At 51.3% G+C, this 18,135-nt stretch overlaps 6 protein-coding genes across 6 annotated transcripts; 3 read left to right on the forward strand and 3 right to left on the reverse strand.

The window, feature by feature from the left end:
* Positions 1 to 1,200: 1,200 nt before the first annotated feature.
* Positions 1,201 to 4,690, reverse strand: T069G_02838 (leucine rich repeat domain-containing protein; the record flags this gene model as incomplete). Its single annotated transcript, XM_056170048.1, has 4 exons — positions 1,201 to 2,838; positions 2,894 to 4,347; positions 4,411 to 4,596; positions 4,636 to 4,690. The coding sequence occupies 4 exons, from the start codon at positions 4,688 to 4,690 to the stop codon at positions 1,201 to 1,203; spliced, it is 3,333 nt and encodes a 1,110-aa protein (XP_056030940.1).
* Positions 4,691 to 5,630: 940 nt separating this feature from the next.
* On the reverse strand, positions 5,631 to 6,557 carry T069G_02839 (uncharacterized protein; the record flags this gene model as incomplete). The annotated part of the gene is made up of 1 exon (XM_056170049.1): positions 5,631 to 6,557. One exon carries the CDS (start codon positions 6,555 to 6,557, stop codon positions 5,631 to 5,633), a length of 927 nt encoding a protein of 308 aa, XP_056030941.1.
* Positions 6,558 to 6,986: 429 nt separating this feature from the next.
* On the reverse strand, positions 6,987 to 7,484 carry T069G_02840 (uncharacterized protein; the record flags this gene model as incomplete). The annotated part of the gene is made up of 1 exon (XM_056170050.1): positions 6,987 to 7,484. One exon carries the CDS (start codon positions 7,482 to 7,484, stop codon positions 6,987 to 6,989), a length of 498 nt encoding a protein of 165 aa, XP_056030942.1.
* Positions 7,485 to 10,206: 2,722 nt separating this feature from the next.
* T069G_02841 (deuterolysin metalloprotease (M35) family domain-containing protein) lies at positions 10,207 to 11,309 on the forward strand (the record flags this gene model as incomplete). Its single annotated transcript, XM_056170051.1, has 2 exons — positions 10,207 to 10,420; positions 10,480 to 11,309. The coding sequence occupies 2 exons, from the start codon at positions 10,207 to 10,209 to the stop codon at positions 11,307 to 11,309; spliced, it is 1,044 nt and encodes a 347-aa protein (XP_056030943.1).
* Positions 11,310 to 13,362: 2,053 nt separating this feature from the next.
* T069G_02842 (uncharacterized protein) lies at positions 13,363 to 15,208 on the forward strand (the record flags this gene model as incomplete). The annotated part of the gene is made up of 4 exons (XM_056170052.1): positions 13,363 to 14,232; positions 14,302 to 14,383; positions 14,448 to 15,050; positions 15,162 to 15,208. The coding sequence occupies 4 exons, from the start codon at positions 13,363 to 13,365 to the stop codon at positions 15,206 to 15,208; spliced, it is 1,602 nt and encodes a 533-aa protein (XP_056030944.1).
* An 835-nt stretch (positions 15,209 to 16,043) lies between these two features.
* Positions 16,044 to 17,676, forward strand: T069G_02843 (serine carboxypeptidase domain-containing protein; the record flags this gene model as incomplete). The annotated part of the gene is made up of 2 exons (XM_056170053.1): positions 16,044 to 17,091; positions 17,162 to 17,676. The coding sequence occupies 2 exons, from the start codon at positions 16,044 to 16,046 to the stop codon at positions 17,674 to 17,676; spliced, it is 1,563 nt and encodes a 520-aa protein (XP_056030945.1).
* Between the last annotated feature and the right edge of the window lie 459 nt (positions 17,677 to 18,135).

Consider the following 18,135-nt stretch of genomic DNA (forward strand, 5'->3'; position numbering starts at 1 on the left):
AACACCAACCAAGTTATACTCACAAACCAATTCCCACTTCCTTCAAACCTCTTCCACGCCCTGTTTCGGCTGCAGCATCCTCGCCTCCTTCTTCCCCCCAACCAAAAAATGCTTCACCACCCGAATCACCTTCCTCAACAGCAGCACCGGCAGTATCACCGGCCAAAACACCATGACTGTTAACCACCACAGCATCACCAGAGCCTTGTCTCGCTTCGTCGCCTGGGAATCGAGATACCACTCAGGAACCCATCGTCCAAGCTTTCCTTTCCCGTTGATGCATAGGATGCAAATCACACCGAATAGCAGCCATCCAGCGATCGAAATCGGGATTAGCACTCTCATGATTGCCTTTGGTTCAAACGCTGTTCCTTCGCCGTCCATCATGTGGCCCATAGTGTGAGGACCCGATCTTGCTGTCGAGTTGGGCGTGATGATGGTTTTGTTGAACCGGCACAGGCTTTTGTCCATCTGACCGGCGACGCATGGCGGTATTGCCATCCTTCTCGAGCTGCTGCGTGCCATGAGCTTCGTGGTTGACGAGACCATCGTGTGAAGGTAACGTGTTGTAAAGTAACTCGAGTAAGATACGGATATGGAAGCTCACTTGACATATACGGGCGATGATATTGAAATGTTTGATGCTGTCAACCTGAGTAAGACTGTCTGATGCAAATAACAAAAAGACTGACTGCCTATACACGCACGCATCTGCCACACAGGTTAATCGCAACCGGAATAAACTTAAGCATCTCTTCTTGGGTAGTCTGCCCTTGCAGTAAAAGAATAAGAGCTCTCCATGGTGCCTGCTCGGCTGTGAACAGTGAGGCAGTTGAACGTGCACATCTCATGGAACCTTAATACAGCTCGCACACCGGCATGTACTCACTACTCAAGTTGACCAAATGGTTACAAGTGTATACATTACTAATTATTCAGTACTAATTATTCAATAAGGTATTGCCTGCGCCTTGCTGCAAGCCCAAGTGGTATCTATACTACCATTTCCCAAGCACCTATACTCCATACATCATTCTACCTGTACGCGCAATCGATCCACCAAAATGATAATATACAGGCCCGCCCCATTTCAGGGCAGACTGAAAAAAAAAATAAGTAGCAGAAAGATAGTACATGACCTTGCTGTAAAGTGAAAAGCAGATATCAGCAAAGCAAACACCAAAAATTACCCACCAAGCCTTAGTCCACGTCAGACGAATCGTCGTCCCCGTTCTCAGCTCTCCACGCTTCCATCTCGGCAGCTGGAACGCGGCCCCGGAGCCATCTCATAGTGGCTGCGGTTCCCTTCTCCAGGATATTCCACTTGGGGACCTTGAATCGGTTTCCTGACACCTCGAGCCGCTCGAGCCCGTCTTTTCCGCCCAAGAGGCCGAGCCGAGGATCCAGATGCGCAATCTCATTGCTCGCCACATCAACAACTTTGAGACCCTTGATGGCAGCTGGATCAAGCTCGGTTAGTTGGTTGTTTGATGCAAGCAGTACCTTTAAGCTGGGGAAGCTCTGCTTCAGATCGAGCGGGAGCGCGGTTAGGCGATTGAGCGAAACGTCAATCTTTTCCAGTGCGGGTGCTTTAAGGAATTTTGTCAACGGACCTAGGCTGGTGATAGTATTCGAGCTCAAGTTCAATTCCGTCAGAACTGGCAAGCTCAGCTCTTCTGTTAGGTAGTCCTCTCCTGAGATTTTGTTGTGGCCTAGTGATAGAGACGTGAGGGTTTGCGAGAAGAACTGCAAGGATCCGGGGAACGCGCTTAGGAGATTGTGGTGAAGCTGCGCCTGTCTTATCTGATAGCTCCTCGACAGTTCGGCACACATTTCCGGGCTCAAGGAAGATGATTCGGTGCGTGACCGGTCCAGGAGTCCACCCGGCTTGACCTGCCAAGTTTCTCTTACTACAGTCTGAGCACGGGACCTGGTAGGCGAGTGAGGTGCAGATGTTGGAGGCGTGGCAAAATCGTCGTCGCCCTCTGATCTGCTGTCTGGATCCTCGGGGTGGATAGTCGACATCTTGTCCGGCTGTTGTTGTTTCTTCTCCATTTCCGGTGGGCTGATTATGGTGGTGATGGGTGCCTGAACGGCTGGCTCCTCATATGGGGGAGGAGGCTCCAGCCTTGTCGACAGTGCTTCCTTGATCTCATCTGTCGAAGCCGAAGCAAACTTCTTGTCACGCAGCGGGTTACCACTAAGCCGAAGCAGAGTCAGGCTGTCCATTCGAGAAATCTCAGGTGGGACTACCCGAATGTCGTTGCTGGAAAAGTCGGCCTGCCGCACCTTTTCGAGGCTGGTAAAGCTCAAGGGGATGCTGGAGATGTTGTTCGCATCTGCCGCAAGGTTTATAAGACTTGTCCACGAAGCCATATCTGGGAGCTCCTGCAGTCGATTCATTGAGAGGGTGAGAGTGTGGACAAGGGGAAGACTGATTGAAGCATCAGCAGGCACAAGACGCGTCAGTCTGTTCACTGAGATGTCGAGAGATTGAAGCATTGGTAGAGAGCCAATCGATCCATCAATCAGGGTGCCCGAAAGCTTGTTCTTCTTCAAATCGAGCTCGGCAAGCGGTAGCTTTGAGAGCCCCTCAAAGGGAAGTGATTCAAAGTTGTTCTCGCTCAGGTTGAGAACGCGCAGCCGAGAAAGACCTTCAACGTTGGGCGGTAGGGCAGTGACTTGGTTTCCGTGTATATCAAGTACCTCTAGGACGCTCAGATCCGCGAGGCCCGCGTCCAACGCGCCAACGAGGAGATTGTTTGCCAGTTTGAGATCGCGGATCGCCGTCATCTGAGCGATGATTTCAAGGCATCCATTTTCTAGGCGATTAGACGACTAAAAAGTGTGAATAAATGACCCCGAAAAACATCAACACCACAGAGAAACTCACCAGATTGAGAGTGGTCAACTGGGTGAAGCGGCGGAATCCCATGGGGATGGCTAGTAGCCGATTGCCGTGCATGTCGAGCGTCTCGAGTCCTCCGAAAATGTTGCCACGGCCTTCTTCGTCGTTTTCGAGCTCTTCGGGACTGCGGTCAGGGAACATCGTGTCGTCCAGCGTTTCTATCTCGTTATCCGCGCCAACCAGCCTGGTCAACTCAACACTTTCGGCCCAGCTTTCACCGGCTCCGATGGTCTCCAGATCATACATTTTCATGACCTCGCTGGGAATCTCTTTCAGTCCTAACGCGGCGATGTTCAGTTTTCCACTAGTTCTTGCTGCTCCGATGCGTTGTTTCAACACTTTTTCACCAGCATCTTGTCCCTTATTCAAGTTAAATGGGTCATCAAACGCTGCATCGTAATCGAATCCGGTCTTTGCTGGAATTGCTGCAAAATCATCAGTCGTAGATGTTGCACTGGCCGTCTGTGCCGGAGTCTGCTTCATAGCCGCCCTCTTGGCAGCTTTTGCCTTGGCGATCTGATCCCGAAGTGCCGATGAGGACTTTTGAGTTGGTTGTTCCGGTTCGGCATCCTCTTTCACTGCTGCAGCGGCTGGCGCGATAGTGCCGTCCCAGGAGGAGATGGGAGCTCCCGAATTTTCGCCAGCACCTAGGGCTTGCACCGATGGCTTCTTGCCAAGACCGTGAACTGATGCCCTTTGCTTCAAGGTCTTTACTGCCGGCTTCTGGGCCGGCTTCTGAGCGGGCTTAGCTGGTGCTTTGCCCATCGTGTTTGGACTTGGGCTTCTGACATCTGGCATAGAAGCGGATGGCTTTGAGGCCGCCCCGGAAGCACGGCTAGCAGGGCGTAGCCTTTGCGTACTGTTGGAGGCAGCGCCTGGCGTTCTATCGTTATGAACGATTGAATTTCTCTTGAACAGATTGGCCGATGACATCCTGGGATTCGAAAAGGCCGAGTCGTCAGCCGCACTTGAGCCTGGGCGAGACGGATGTCTTGCAGACCCGTCAGAAGTGTAGCTGGAGCTTGGCCTTGAGGCTGAGCTTTCGGCTCGTGATATAGGTCGTCCCGAATCAAAGAACGACGAAGACTTTTTGCTCAGAGCAGGAGACGAGGGTAGCTGCGACAGAGTCTCAATGGTGCGCTCGGAAAGCGAAGGTTTCGGTGTGTTGATCTGAGGCATGCTCCTCCCCGGAGAGGAGAGTCCTGGAGAGGAGAGTGGAGATGCGTTATTGTCAAATTGATCTGGCACGCCGGCAGAATCATTCAAGTATGAGATGAGGATATCATTTTTGATTGCCTCTGTAGAGTCTGTCTCCTGGTCAAATGAGCCTCTATCGGATTCTGCTGGTTCTGCCCAAGGCTTGTACTGCGCTGCCGGGGCGTTGGTGACTGTACTCCATCTTCGCTGGGACGACGATACGGCTCGCACGGGCTTCGGTACTGGGGCAGCGGGTTTGGCAGCGGGAGCGGGAGCGCGGGAAGAACTAGAGCGAAGTTGGTTACTAGACGTAGAGTTGCGCAAGGCCGGCGCACGCCCGCTGTTTGTACCAGCAGAGGGGCGTAGTTGGCCACGGGAAGCAGAACCTCGCAGCTTTGGGTTCTGGATCTCCGTGCCACTTGATGTATCTCCTGCTAGACTGTCTCGGGAGGGCCTTGGGCGAAGCGACGACGTGGAGCTGGAAGCCGGAGCTGGAGCCGGAGCTGGCTGGATGATGCCGGAGACGGGACGAGGAAGTCGGGAAGGGCGAGGGATGCCGCTAAGTCGTCTCTGGGAGTTGTCCATCTTCACATGAGTCCCTTGCACTCCGTAGTTGGTAGCTGGATTGGTGATGGCCTGTTGAACTAGGGTGAGTTTCGAGCGTCGATTTGATCGATCGAGCAAGGTGTCGAGAGGAGGGGCACGGCAACTGGGACTCTTTCAAGACGACAACGAGCCAAGGGTGAATGTAACGAATGTAAGTGTCAACAAATGACGGAATGTAGAGCAAAGCGAGTAATGTCTCAAAAAAGGAGCGACTGAAGGACAGCACACAGCGCGTGTGAGGAGAAGGAAAAGAAAGGAAAAAAGACGAAAAGCCAGAGTCCCAGCTGCCGGGAACGAGTTGCTAGATTACGTGCATTGTCATTTAGAATTGCGGCAGCTCATCCCAGTCAGGGGAGTGACCAGGAGCTGCCTATCACGTGGGGTTAATTTATCCTAGCGCTAGGAACAGGCTAGAGGCGGGAGAGGAGCAGCACTAAAAGGGCCCTAAGGCGCGTGGCAGTTGCGCTATAACAGCCCTCCATGGGTGCTGGTACATGAGGCTTGGGAGTCACTTTGATGTCTACGAATGTGATATTACTATGGATGTCGTTTCCAACTTCACCTGTGCTTTCTAGGTGATAAGGATGCACAAGATACTCTGGAAATGCAGGTCAGGTTAATTGTCAAACAAATGGGGTGAATGATAGAGGATTCCGTAGGCCATGGTATCTGGCAGTAAGTGAATACTTCATAATGGTTGAGCTTAGCACCACACACTCTCTCTGTCTAATAAATTAGTATGGGGCAAGCGGCCTTTTGGACAGATTTGTTGAAACGATTAATTCAATTCTGCCTGCTTTGCTAATAATGATAAATCAACACATCCAAATACACAATACCATCCAATCGCTTGCCATCTATCGACCCGTATTCCAACTCCGTATTCGTACATATTCCACGACAAGTGCCGAGCACAGCATCACTCTGGCAGCCAGTCGCTGTCCACCTCATAATCTCCGTCAGAATCCACCACATCGGACAGCTCATATGAGCCGTCGCCAGCATCCTGCTCCGAATCCTGGCGCTCGCCCTCGGAAAATGCTTGACTTGTCGATCCGCTTTCCTCGGACCCCTCTGAGTCTTGCGTCAAATCAATGACGTTTGACTGTGGCTGCGGCCGGGCCTCTTTCGCCTTTGGATCTCGGCTCTGTTTTGGGAGCTGTTTGAGCACTGGCATATGCTTGTGTTGTACAGCCTCTGTAAAGGACATGCGTCGCCTCCCGGCTGTTCGGACTGCCAGACTCTTCCGGGGCTCTCTCTTGGTGTTTCTTGGGGCAAAGTTGCCTCCTGATTCCACCGTTGTGGGATCGCCGCCCCATTCTATCAAGAGCTTGGACACCTTGTCTCGAATAGCTCTCCTGGCGGCGTCCCGGTTTTGAGATGCTCGTGCGAGGAGCTTGTCGTAGTCTGTGTGGCAGTGTCGAGCATGCGCCTGAACTGCTAGATATGCCTTCTTGTCCAGATCCAACTTTCCCGTACGGCCGACCCGGCCGCTCCGCTTCCTGAGAGTGCGCTTGAGGATTGTAGTTAAATCTTGCTTTGGAATATTGGGGAAGAGCCTCAGAGTAGCTGCTTCGAATGCATCTTCGGTAGCTGCATCACGCCGTCGGACAGCGCCACGTCTCTTCTCGCGAGTTTTTTCCTCCTCTGAGCGGACTTCCTTCAGAATCCATCTAGGGGCTCTCAATCCTTGTTGTTTGCCGCGCTTCGTCACAACATATAGCGTCTTATCGGCGTCGCGAGTTTTTTTGCGACAGAGCGCTGTCATGAAGGTATTGCCTTTCTTTAGAAATCCGTAGCCCTTGGGCATTGGCGTCTCTGGGGAGACAGTTCGTTCTTCCTTCATCGTCCAACAGAGAGATAAGGTAGAGCTGAGAGTTGATTAAGATGTAGTGAGGAGGGTCACAGGTGAGGGCGGATGGGAAGCTTGAAATAATGCTTCATCTATCACAAAGGGTGGTTTATTGATCATGGCGAACAAAGAATGCGCACATTTGTTGATATTCTTTGACTGTGAATTTTCATCCAGAGGCTTTGATGAAGCATCAATGAAATTTGCAGCTCTTTGACGCACTAACAATCGCGCTGTTGAGAGTGACATGCTAGCGCTGAAACGCGCCGCCTAAGCTCAAGTGCTTTGTCGATTGCGGGCCAGAGGCGGCTTCTTATCCAATCCACAATGATTCACTCATCAGCACATGGCTCATATCAAAGGGTTTGTATTATACACTGAGAATGAGAGTAGAATATGAGTGCCCTGAAATTCATTCATTTCCTATACAGTAGTTATTTCTAAACTCTCAGTCGCGAAGCTACCAGTAAATATGTCTGGATTCGGCTGTGCCTGCGCCTGCTCTATCATGTCGACTGTTATATCATCTTTCTGCTTTGTCCATACCATATCCCAATGACCCTTTAAGACAACTGACGCCTTTTTGTCAAGTTGAGAGGTGATGAAATCCTTGAGAACAATTTCTGCGCTTTGGCTTGCGCCAGGCCCAAGCTGAATGAGTGAATCAGGGCTGGGAGGCCACTCTCTGCGAATCTGAATCTCGGGCAGTTCTAGAGGCTGCAGAGCGCCTTCAGGCGTGATAGTAAGCAGGCCGATGGTTGGTGCAACAGTATCTAGTGGCGAGTTGTATAGGAGAAAAGTGACTGGATACGTATTTCCATTAACGACTGTGCTGGTGATGGTGAGGGGAGATGTTTTGGTCTGCTCAGTAGTCACACGGAGACCGTCGATTGGGCTGGAGTTGCTGCTGTGGCTCTCCATTGAAGCTGCTGGCCATAGAAAGAATGTAATAAATGTGACAGCCAGGCTCAATCCAAAGACAGCGCGAATACTTGGATAATAGGTGAGGCTCATCGGGAATGAGGCGTCGGGGTATCAAATGAACAGGTTAAGCGAAGGAAGCGGGAAACTGACTGTTGATGAAATTACAAAAATCGCTGGAAACTTGGTAAACGGGGCGAATGAGTGTGCTATGCCTTGAAAGCGGGGTGATTCCTGAGACCGATGACGCTCATCGATGGGACGTCTCAAGTCTGTTGGCAACATGAGCCGTGTCATTGACTACGTGAGACGATTGATCACCGTTGCCTTTCAATTTGTAATCTTTTCGAAATACTAACACCTCCATCTGTACACCCAAATAAAGATGTAACAAGCCGAGCTCAATAACGCCAAACCTAAACTGCGACCGAATGTACCATGAGAGCCAGTATCTCGTCGTATAAAGACCACGAGTATGATAGAGAGAGAAGCCACTGGGCGAAGCATCTCGCTTCATTACTCTTGACGCCTTTCGGACGGTCGCCTCCGGGTTAGAGTTCTCTGTCCAAGCTGCCACCCCCAGCTTCTACTTTAGGCAACTAGCAGCACTACATGTATGCATGGCACTTTTGTGCATTAATTCTAGGAATAGTGTTCCAACACAAAGCTGTGAACAAGGTTCAAGATTTAATGTTTGTCCATAACCTTACGTTATGCTTGTCTTTGGTGCGATTCTTAATCTTTAGCAAGTGGAGTCAAGGCATGGCCAAGATCGATTCCGTAGCGAGCTGCCGAGGCGTTCGGTAAGCTGGCTACATACTTACAACTTGATAGAATGCTCCAAAGACAACTCTGATATATGATAACGCAATTCTTATGATTGTTAGTGAGACACCGAGACTGAAGTAATGAGACTCGCTACAGTCTTTTGGCTAGATGAGCATGAGGCCAAGTCCACAATAGCCTTTCAGAAGACCGTAATGATGATCACTGCCAAGAATCGCAGGTTCTCAGGCGGCAAGATCATCTCCATGATTTGTCTTCTCCTATCGAATATGTGTACTGTATTGTGCCCTACAAATAAAATAGATATCGCAGGGCTTGGCTGCGCCGCATCTCTGATGGGCGAGCTTCCTTGTTGGGCATATCTCCCGGCCAAGACTGTAACAATACGGGATTTGCCATCTACTATCTCCAAAACCCACGGCTCCGGTATTTGGGAGATCCCAAAAAAGGAAGGTCATCAGATTTACCAATTAAGCGTCTGAGCAAGCTTAGAATCCCGGGGGCTAAACACACATGCAATGCTACCCGATCGAGCCGGACTGGCGAGATCGGCTGCGCACGTCGGCGGTTCCCCCATTGTCTGACAGTATGTCGATTATAACGGATACAAATTATATGCAGGTGGAGTGTACGCCAAGAATCCAAACAAAGGATGCTCCAAAATCTCTCACCCTCGGATTTCTCTCGGCAGAAGCCACCGGATCTTCAGCAAAGGCAATACGAGGACATCAATGGATGGAGTTGGCGAGATAGTGCCCTTTCTAGAACAGGACATATATCTTCATCATATGCATATCTAATGTCTTCTTTCTCCCTCCACTAGCCTCGTATAGCACATAACGCAATCGCAAAATTGGATCCCCAATCAACGGAGCAAACATATACCGATGATAAGACACATCAATCCCCAATCCCGTCTTTGGCATAAACGTCGGCAGACCTCACTTAGACGCCAAGATGCTGCCATTGCATTTTTGGGGCGGTACGAAATACAACACAACCGTCCACTTTCAGCTAAATATCCTAGAGTTCCAGCACACCGGGGATTTTCGACCTTTTTGGAAGCTGTTCGGGTCTGTTTCACGCTTATCGCTTGGCGTTGAGGGGGACGAACGCCCTATTAGTGGTTGGAACTTGTATTCATGTTGCTTTGAGTCCGCATCTCGGCACCGGGCCGTCGTTTGTAGTAAGTTTGAACACTGAGGCTAAATGACTTTCCACCATCAGGGAACTCGTTAAATGAGAGGAAGCCGCCGATTTCCGCGTATGGGTCTCCCCCAGACAAAACGAAATGTGATGTAGAGACGTGAACAATGAACCCTAGAAGAGCCACGATCTTGTAAGATTGTTATCTAGCAATTGTGTCTTGATACAGATAGATATCGTATCGCCATGAGAATCTTATTGAACCAATCATACTTACTGATGAGTAAATAAAGGGATGATTCCTTGAGAACGCTGCCGATACGATGGATACGGTTGCATTCGGACGCGAATGGCTGACAATCAAGTATGCCTCACCTTGCTATTTCGCCATTCTGCCAACGGATGCCGTACCTAATAAGGCAGCTCGGTTTGGTTTGGGTGTTCAAACAACTCTATCGTCCATGTAAACCCCAGATTACGACATTACAGACGTGGAAGCAGGACCAATCTGGTGTACGAGAATGAGAGGCTGTGTAAGTGAGTTGCCATTGCTTACCATTCACCGGAGATTGATGATGAGGATATGGTCATGGGTGAGAAGAACTTTTGATCGGCTATCCAAACGAGATGGACGTTGCCCGAGCCATGATGATGCTCTTTGAGCCCGGAGTCTTCGTTATCATGTCGACTTTCAAATATAAATAGGTTTACTCATCGCTAGTCTTGGATGTGGCATCTCTCCATTGTCTTCAAGCATCTCATTCAATCCTCTGATCTGTCTGCTCTCAAAATGAAGTTCATCTCTGGTCTCATTGCCCTCGCTGCCTTGGCCTCTGCCGCCCCTGGCAAGGCTCCCACTCCCCTCGACATCAAGCTCGAGGGTGCTGGTAACGCTGAGATCAAGGCTGTCATTACCAACACGGGCAAGAACAACCTAAAGATCTTCAAGACCGGTACCATTTTGGACAACGCCCCCGTTGAGAAGGTCACAATCAGCTCTGGCGGTATGTTCTCACCTATCCACTTATACATTTGCTTACGCCATTACTAACATTATTCGTAGAGCACATCGTTGCTTTCGACGGTGTTCGTCAGCGCATCTCTACTCAGAACTTGGCTGAGGATGCCTTCCAGCACATCGCTGCCGGAGAGTCAATCGAGGTGACCTTTGACATTGCCGAGGCCCACGACCTCTCCATTGGCGGCAAATACGACATCCAGTCTGTTGGTGCTTTCTCCTTTGCCCAAGAGGAGTCCAACGAGCTCGTCGGCTCTGTGCCATTCGAGACCAACAAGATCGAGATTGAAGTCGACGGCGAGGATGCCTCTGCCCGCCGCGTTGCCTTCCACCAGAAGCGCACTCGCGTCCAGAGCGACTGCACCGGCAGCAGGCTCTCTGTTACCCAGACTGCTCTCCGCAACTGTGCCTCGGTTGCCCAGCTCGCTCAGCAGGCCGCTGCCTCTGGCGCTGCCGCCAAGCTCACCGAGTACTTCAAGTCTTCCACCAGCAGCGTGCGAAGCACCGTCTCCGGCGTTTTCAGCCGCGTGCTCTCCGAGTGCAGCTCAACCAGCAGCGGTGTCGCCAGCTACTACTGTTCCGATGTCCTCAGCTCGTGCTCCTCCAACGTGTTGGCATACACTCTCCCCAGCTCAAGCCTGATGGTCTACTGCAACCTCTACTTCACGGCTCTCCCCGCGCTGACCCGATCCTGCCATGCTCAGGACCAGGCCACCACTAACATCCACGAGATTACACACTTGAGCCAAGTCAAGGGCACTCAAGACTACGGTGGATATGGATACAACTTTGTCCGCAGTCTGTCTGCTGCGCAGAACCTCAACCACGCCGATACTTATGCGCTCTTTGCCAACGCCATCTATGCTGGCTGCTAAGCGTGACGCTGAGAAAAATGAGAGGATTTGGCTTGTTTTAGGTTGGAAAGTATGATATACACTCGGATACTGCAACTGAATGAACGATATACGAGATGAAATGAGATGAATGACAAAAGGGTTGATGAAAGACTGCGTGTTGGTACATGATACAACTTACATATTTACATAGGTAGTCACCATAGCCCACAATTATGATTGAGAAATACTTATTTCTGCCGGATGACATGGTGACATGTTTCTTTTATCATAATGTAGATTTTCAGTCATTGTCATGAGTCCGTTTACATGCTCGCATTGCATGTGTTAGTCGAGCATGATCCGGTGCAGGTACTTTTTCCGCATAGCTCTCTCGGTGCAGCTGCATGTACCTACCGGAAACGGAAATCTGCACATTGCTTCGGAACACATAAATGCATGTGCACGTTCGCTCTTACATGACAGTTGAACAAAGAGTGCAAGTGTGTCCAAATTTTTCTTTCACTTTCCTCTTGCTTCTTCTTCTTCCTTTCTTTTCTCTTCTTTACCTCCCTTGGCAGGCCAAGAGTTTCCTCCAAAATGGCCTGATACTACGGGCACCAATGCATCCAGGCTTGACCCGTCTGGGAGAGCCGGCAGCCCAAGAGTTGCCCCAAAGGAGATGTGATCAAGGCACAGACCAAGAAACAAAAAAGCAAGGGACCTGATGCAGTGGGACGGGAGCACGGATGTCAGATCGTTGATGCCGGCCCAATGACACAAAATGCCGTGTTCCGGCTCGGGGCTCGCCAAAGCAGGAGGCGATGGCTGTGCTGGCGGAGATGGCAGACTACGGAGCATTATTGGGGGCTACTCGAGGCACCTAGTGATGATTGAGTTAATGACCTGTGGGCTGGACAGCTGGACAATTTTGAGAAGTGACTGTCGTATCGGGCTGGATATTTTATGAGCAATGTCCATGTAGGGAGCATCATTCGTTGTGCGAGTCCTATGCCGTGTCTCTTGGGCACTTGGTCGCAATAGCTGTGGATTATATTCTCCCAAGTCGGGCGGATGATGCCTTTAGAGTCATTCTCTGCCGTGGGCCCCATTTACACCGTTCAACTTTTTTTCCGAACCCTCTTCTGGCTCTGGATGCATGCAAGGGTCAAAGCAATGTCTTTGTTATGCAAGTGGGTTTTTTGCTGGGCAGAGCATGCAGCTAAAAAGCCTTGATTTGATTTTTTACAGGCCAACGACGCCAGTGGGGGGGAAGTTTTGCAGTCGCCAATGTCTTCACGAAAACGTCACCAGGGGCCCCTCACCTGAACACAAAAAAATGATCGCGGGTTCAACTCTCACAGAGCCACATGAGGAAGGGCCCTGGTATCCGCAGAGTCTCACTGTCTTCTCCCGTGCTCTGTCGCGTCTCTTTGTCCGTCTCGTATAATGATAATTATAATTAGTATCCGGACGTGCTTTGTTGGGAATGAGTGACACCAGAGAGAGGCCGCAACACCTGAGCCCTCATTCTCACCAGCCACATTCCCTCCCGGCATCACGAGAGCCACCCTTGGCCCGGCTCCCTCACGCGAACCTCAGCGAACCATTTGATCCCTCTTGCCCCCTGTCCGTGACCTCACCTGTGGCTTATCACGGGGCCTCTCTGGCCACTAGCATCTATCTGGTGCTGCAAGTCTCAGCTTGTTCGCAACCCAGACCAGACCAGCAACCCCTGTCCAAAACTTGGAACCGAGTGGAAGGCCTCAAGCGGGGCTCAGCACACCAACGTCATCGCCGCCCACTTGCTGCTGGCCAGAAAGAGGGTTGTTTCATATAACCGCTTGGCTATGGCCCTTGCGTTCAGTATCACCATCTTCTTTCATCCTTTTATAGCATCAGGACGAAGCCCGGAATAGTTTGTTTGCGGCCAGTAGTTTGGCTCTTATTCAAGGAGCTATCGATCGCTATCAGACAAAGAGAGCGACACTGTTCTTTGTTCCGCTGCTTCCTGTTTATTACGGGCGGCTAGACTGAACAGCCACTGAACAGCCTCGGAAGCCTCGTACAGATCTTGATTTGCTCCAGATTCACCATGGCTAGTCGCGGAGATCGCTGGGATCGCCTCGGTGGCGAGAGAGATAGGGTTGCTTCGAGAGAGCGTTTCGTCGAGGAGGATCGACTTTTCATGGCCGGCGGGCGAGGCCCCCGAGAGCAGTCCGCCGACCGATTTGACCGGCTGTACGGGAGGACATCTTACGAAGACGATCTTGTCCGTGACCGCCGATTCTACGAAGATGACCGCTTCGGTCGCCGGCCCGAGCCGCCTCGCGGAGAGCGCATCGTACTGGAGAAAGAGCGCGATCGCGAATACTACCGGGACTCTTCCCCGCGGCGCCCGACTATGGTACGCCGTCAGTCATCGCTCGACACCTATGACCGTCGTCCGCTCCCCAAGTTCTTTGACCAACGTGAAGAGTTGCCGGTACCCGCCCGGCGCGAGGATATTCGTCGAGAAGAGTACCGCGAGGAATACCGGGCCCCGTCATACACACCTATTCCGCTGCCCAAGGCTCGAGGCCTGCCCCCGGCTCGACGATATGATGAGCGCTTTTACGAGGACATCCATGTTGAACATGATCGCATCGAAGATGGCATCCCGCGCTATCCCGAGCGCATTGTTGAGCGAGAGATTATCCGCGAGAAAGAGAAGGAAAAGGAGAAAGAAAAGCGAAGCAGGAGCCGAGACTCTCGTTCCACCAAGAAGAGTCACCGAGGCAGATCGCGAGCATCCAAGTCTTCGACCCGATCTTCTAGCAGCAGTAGCAGTAGCAGTAGCAGCAGCGGTGGCACCACGCTTAAGAGCGTTAAGAGCGAATACCCGAAGAAGGGCAAGACGAGAATTCCCGCCAGACTTGTGTCTAAGCGTGCTTTGATTGATATTGGATATCCCTTTATCGAAGAGGTATGTCTCTGAATATGATTGCCAAACAGACGTAAGTACATATGTGTAATCTAACCATATGGTTAATAGGGCAATGTTGTTGTCGTTCAAAAGGCCCTGGGACAGGCCAACATTGATCATTTACTCAAGCTCAGTGAGGAGTACAAACAAAGTGAGTCTAGTTCTCATTTGGCAGTTTTGTAACGAGTTGCTTGATGCTAACCCGAATACCAAAGGCGAACTTGAAATTTCTGCGGCTCGGTCCTCAGCCGGTGAAGTTGTTCGAGAGCGCAGAGAAGAGGTCATCATCGATACCCCGGTTCATCTTCGAGAGCGCCGAGAAGAGGTCATCATCGAACACCCAGCTCATCATCATCACCCCCCTCAACCTCTCGCTTATCCTGTCCCTACTTCACAGGCCATCGTCATCCCCGCTCCCCCTCCACCGGCTCCCGTCATTATTGAGGCTACTCCCCGCGATGTCGAGCTGATTGATAAGACGGTGTACCGTGATATGTCACCAACGGTGAGCAGCAGAAGCCGCTCGCGCTCCCACTCACATCACCACCACCACCACAGCAGCAGCAGCGAGTATCAGCTGGTGGAGCGCCATCGATCAAAATCACGAAGCGGCAGATCAAAATCACGAAGCGGCAGAGAACTCCGTGCCGAGATTCGGGCCCTGGAGAAGGAGCTGTCACACGGACGAAGGCGTGAAGTCAGCGACAAGGAGATTGTCCGGACCGAGAGACTTCCCAACGGCGAGCTCATCGTATACGAGGAGCAGGTGGAGAGGTTTGCGTCCCACAAGCCGGCGCGTATTGAGAAGGACAAGAAAGGTAGGATGTCCATCAGCGTCCCAAAATACCGATGAAGGTGCGCCGCGCCATTGATAATCTCTCTGCTTTTTGTCATTTCTATGGGACAGGCAGCTGACCTGGACTGTACAGGACCATCGCCTGGAATTATGCGAGCCATGCTGGCGACCCTGACTTGAGCGTTGCGAGTTGTTGTAAGACAACGACGTCATGAATTAATGAATGAACGGATGAAAGATGAACTTCTTTGAACATTTTTGTAGAATGATTCGCTATTTGATTTGATGACAAAGGGTTGTATTGGCTACAGCTGGTTGATGCTGTTATTTTTATGCGGTTTACGGATCTGGGTATTTGGCATGAAGGCTTATATATACATATTGGATATATCAAAGAGTTTGAAGTAACGGAATATACGATGTCTTTTTTATCAACTGCGGTGCAGTTTGTCTGCTGATGACTGAGATTGCTTGAATCCTATTATTGATGACAATTGGTTTGATCGATGTTATGGATAGAAATTGGCGAATATCACAGACTCATCCCTCTAATTTCAATTCACAGTCAGGGCATCAAAAGTTCCCAGTTAGCTTTAGCTTCACATGCGATGCGGGTTTTGTTATCCCCGTTATCAGATTCCGAGGCTACAAAAGAACCCCGACCGTAGCCGTGCATTTCACCCGTAACGGCAAACGCTGCATGTACCTATTCGCCATAGTACGGAGTGCCTATCGTAAGATTTGCGATATGTGACTATAGGTACAATCTGCATGTGTCTAGAACTCGCGATTCCTTGGAGATAACGCGAAGGAATCGGGTACAGTAAACGAACCCCGCTGGGACAATTCATTGATAATCTCACGCAATCGCCCATCTCGTTGAAGAGATTCATCATTTGCTTCAATGGGAGCGAATATTTGTAGTTGATTGGGGAAATACAGCAGAAGACAGACGAATTGACAAAGAGTGAAGAGTTGAAGATTTACAACTCCAACTCGAACTCTCAACTTCATCATGATCATCTCCAAAAGCGCCGTTGCTTCGGGCATTTTGCTCGCAGGCAGCGCGACAGCTCATCTACGGCTTCCCCCATTCTTTGCGGCCAAGCAGCAGGCTCTGGGCCCTTCTGCCAGATCCCAGTTTCAAAGCTTCGGGTTCGGCGAGCAGCAGCCATTGACTAGCTCAAACATTGGAACAGCGACAACATCCTCTTCATCAGATGATATCCCCGCCTTCAAGGCCGGCCAGTTCACTCTGACGCCGCAAGATGATTCTACGTGTGCTACGTATGGCGAGTCGCAATGGACCGGCACCATCGACGTGACGGACTCGCATCGCCTCTTCTTCTGGTTCTTCGACAGCCGCAACGACCCCGTCAACGACCCCATCATCATCTGGATGAACGGAGGGCCCGGCGGCAGCTCAATGCTGGGCCTCTTCAACGAGCTGGGAGCTTGCTGGCTCGAGCCCGGCGCAAACACCACGATTCCAAACGACTTTGCCTGGAACAACAACGCATCGGTGCTCTTCCTGGACCAACCCGCCGGCGTCGGCTTGTCCTCCCGCTCTCAAGACTCTCCCATCCCAGCATACGATCTCGACGGCGCATCCGACTTCCAGACTTTCCTCAACATCTTCTTCAGCGAAATTTTCCCCAATCGCGCCCGTCTGCCCATTCACATCGCCGCAGAATCCTACGGCGGCCACTACGGTCCGACATACTTGAACCACATCCTGAACTCACGAAGCCTCAACTCGCGCGACGCATTCCGCGGCAACATCACCTCGCTGATCCTGGTCGACGCCGTCATCGACTTTGCCGCCCCTGCAGTGGGTGTGTACGAGTTTCTGTGCAAGGGCTATGGACACCACGGCAAGATTATGAACGACACGACGTGTGAGGCGCTGAGGCTGAGTGTGCCCAAGATCTTTGAACTGGGCAGGAACTGCGATGCCAGCAGTGATGGGTATGAGTGCTGGGGCATGATGACGTTTTTGGAAGAGATTGTGCATCCGTATTATTATGCCGAAGTCGAGGCAGGCAAGAGGAATCCGTTCAATGGTGAGTTGAAGAACCTTTCATGCTTCTTCTAAGTGTCTGGGCTGTAGTTGTCTAATATTTGCAAAAATAGTCCATATTCCGTGTCCCAACTGGCCCTTCTGCGCAGACATCAGGAAAGGCAATATGTCGGCCTACATCAACCAAGCCCACATCAAAAAGGCCCTCAAGTTCCCCCCATCCTATGTATTCGAGGACATTGACCTAGTCCTCAACTCCGCCTACGTCCTCTCCAAAGATCCCTTCCGGACCACCACCCGCGAGCTCGCCCGCATCCTCGACGCCTACCGAACCCCCAACCTGGGCGACATCCGCGTGCTGGTTCTCCAGGGCAACGAGGACTACGTCGTCAACACGCCGGGCAATATCTGGGCGTACGAGAACCTTCGCTGGAGCGGGCTGGCGGACTATCGCCTCGCGCCGTGGCGGGAGCTGCCAGAGAGCATGGCGGCGACGGGGTCGTGGAAGAGCTCCGGCCGGCTGGCGTTTGTGGCCGTGGACGGGGCGGGCCACACCGTGCCGGGGGATGTTCGTGAGGGCAGCTACAGGATTGCGCAGGAATGGCTCGAGGGAGGATGGAGGGCGTGAAGCAGCTTTGGGATGGGGGTTCTGGTGTAAGTAGTTTTTAGCAGCAAGTCTTCAACTTGTGAGCATGTGAGCCGAGGCTCGTGTACGAGGACGCCAGAGGAAGAGGGATCATAACGTATCATAACGTATCAAAGCCAATGACAATTTGTGTATAAGTCACATCCCGCATTTCCGCTATTACCCCAGACCAACCCTCACTAGAAAGTAAAGATCCATCTCGGACGTGGGGAAATGACCAAACAGTTTCTCTTTAGCTTCTTTAGCACCGGCCCGCGCTTCCAAGCCACTTCTCCACGCGGGAACATTCGTTTCTTTTTTTTTTCCCTTCCCTTATTTTTTCTTGCTTTAACCTATTCGACTTTTGCCCCTCACGCACGAGCCGAGGCAAGATCCCGTCTGTATGCGTGTGTCAGGTCAAAAATACAACTTGGTGGCGCACGATGCGAGGACGTTTCGTCT

The sequence above is a fragment of the Trichoderma breve genome, chromosome 2, assembly GCF_028502605.1.
Source record: "Trichoderma breve strain T069 chromosome 2, whole genome shotgun sequence".
Classification (NCBI taxonomy): domain Eukaryota; kingdom Fungi; phylum Ascomycota; class Sordariomycetes; order Hypocreales; family Hypocreaceae; genus Trichoderma; species Trichoderma breve.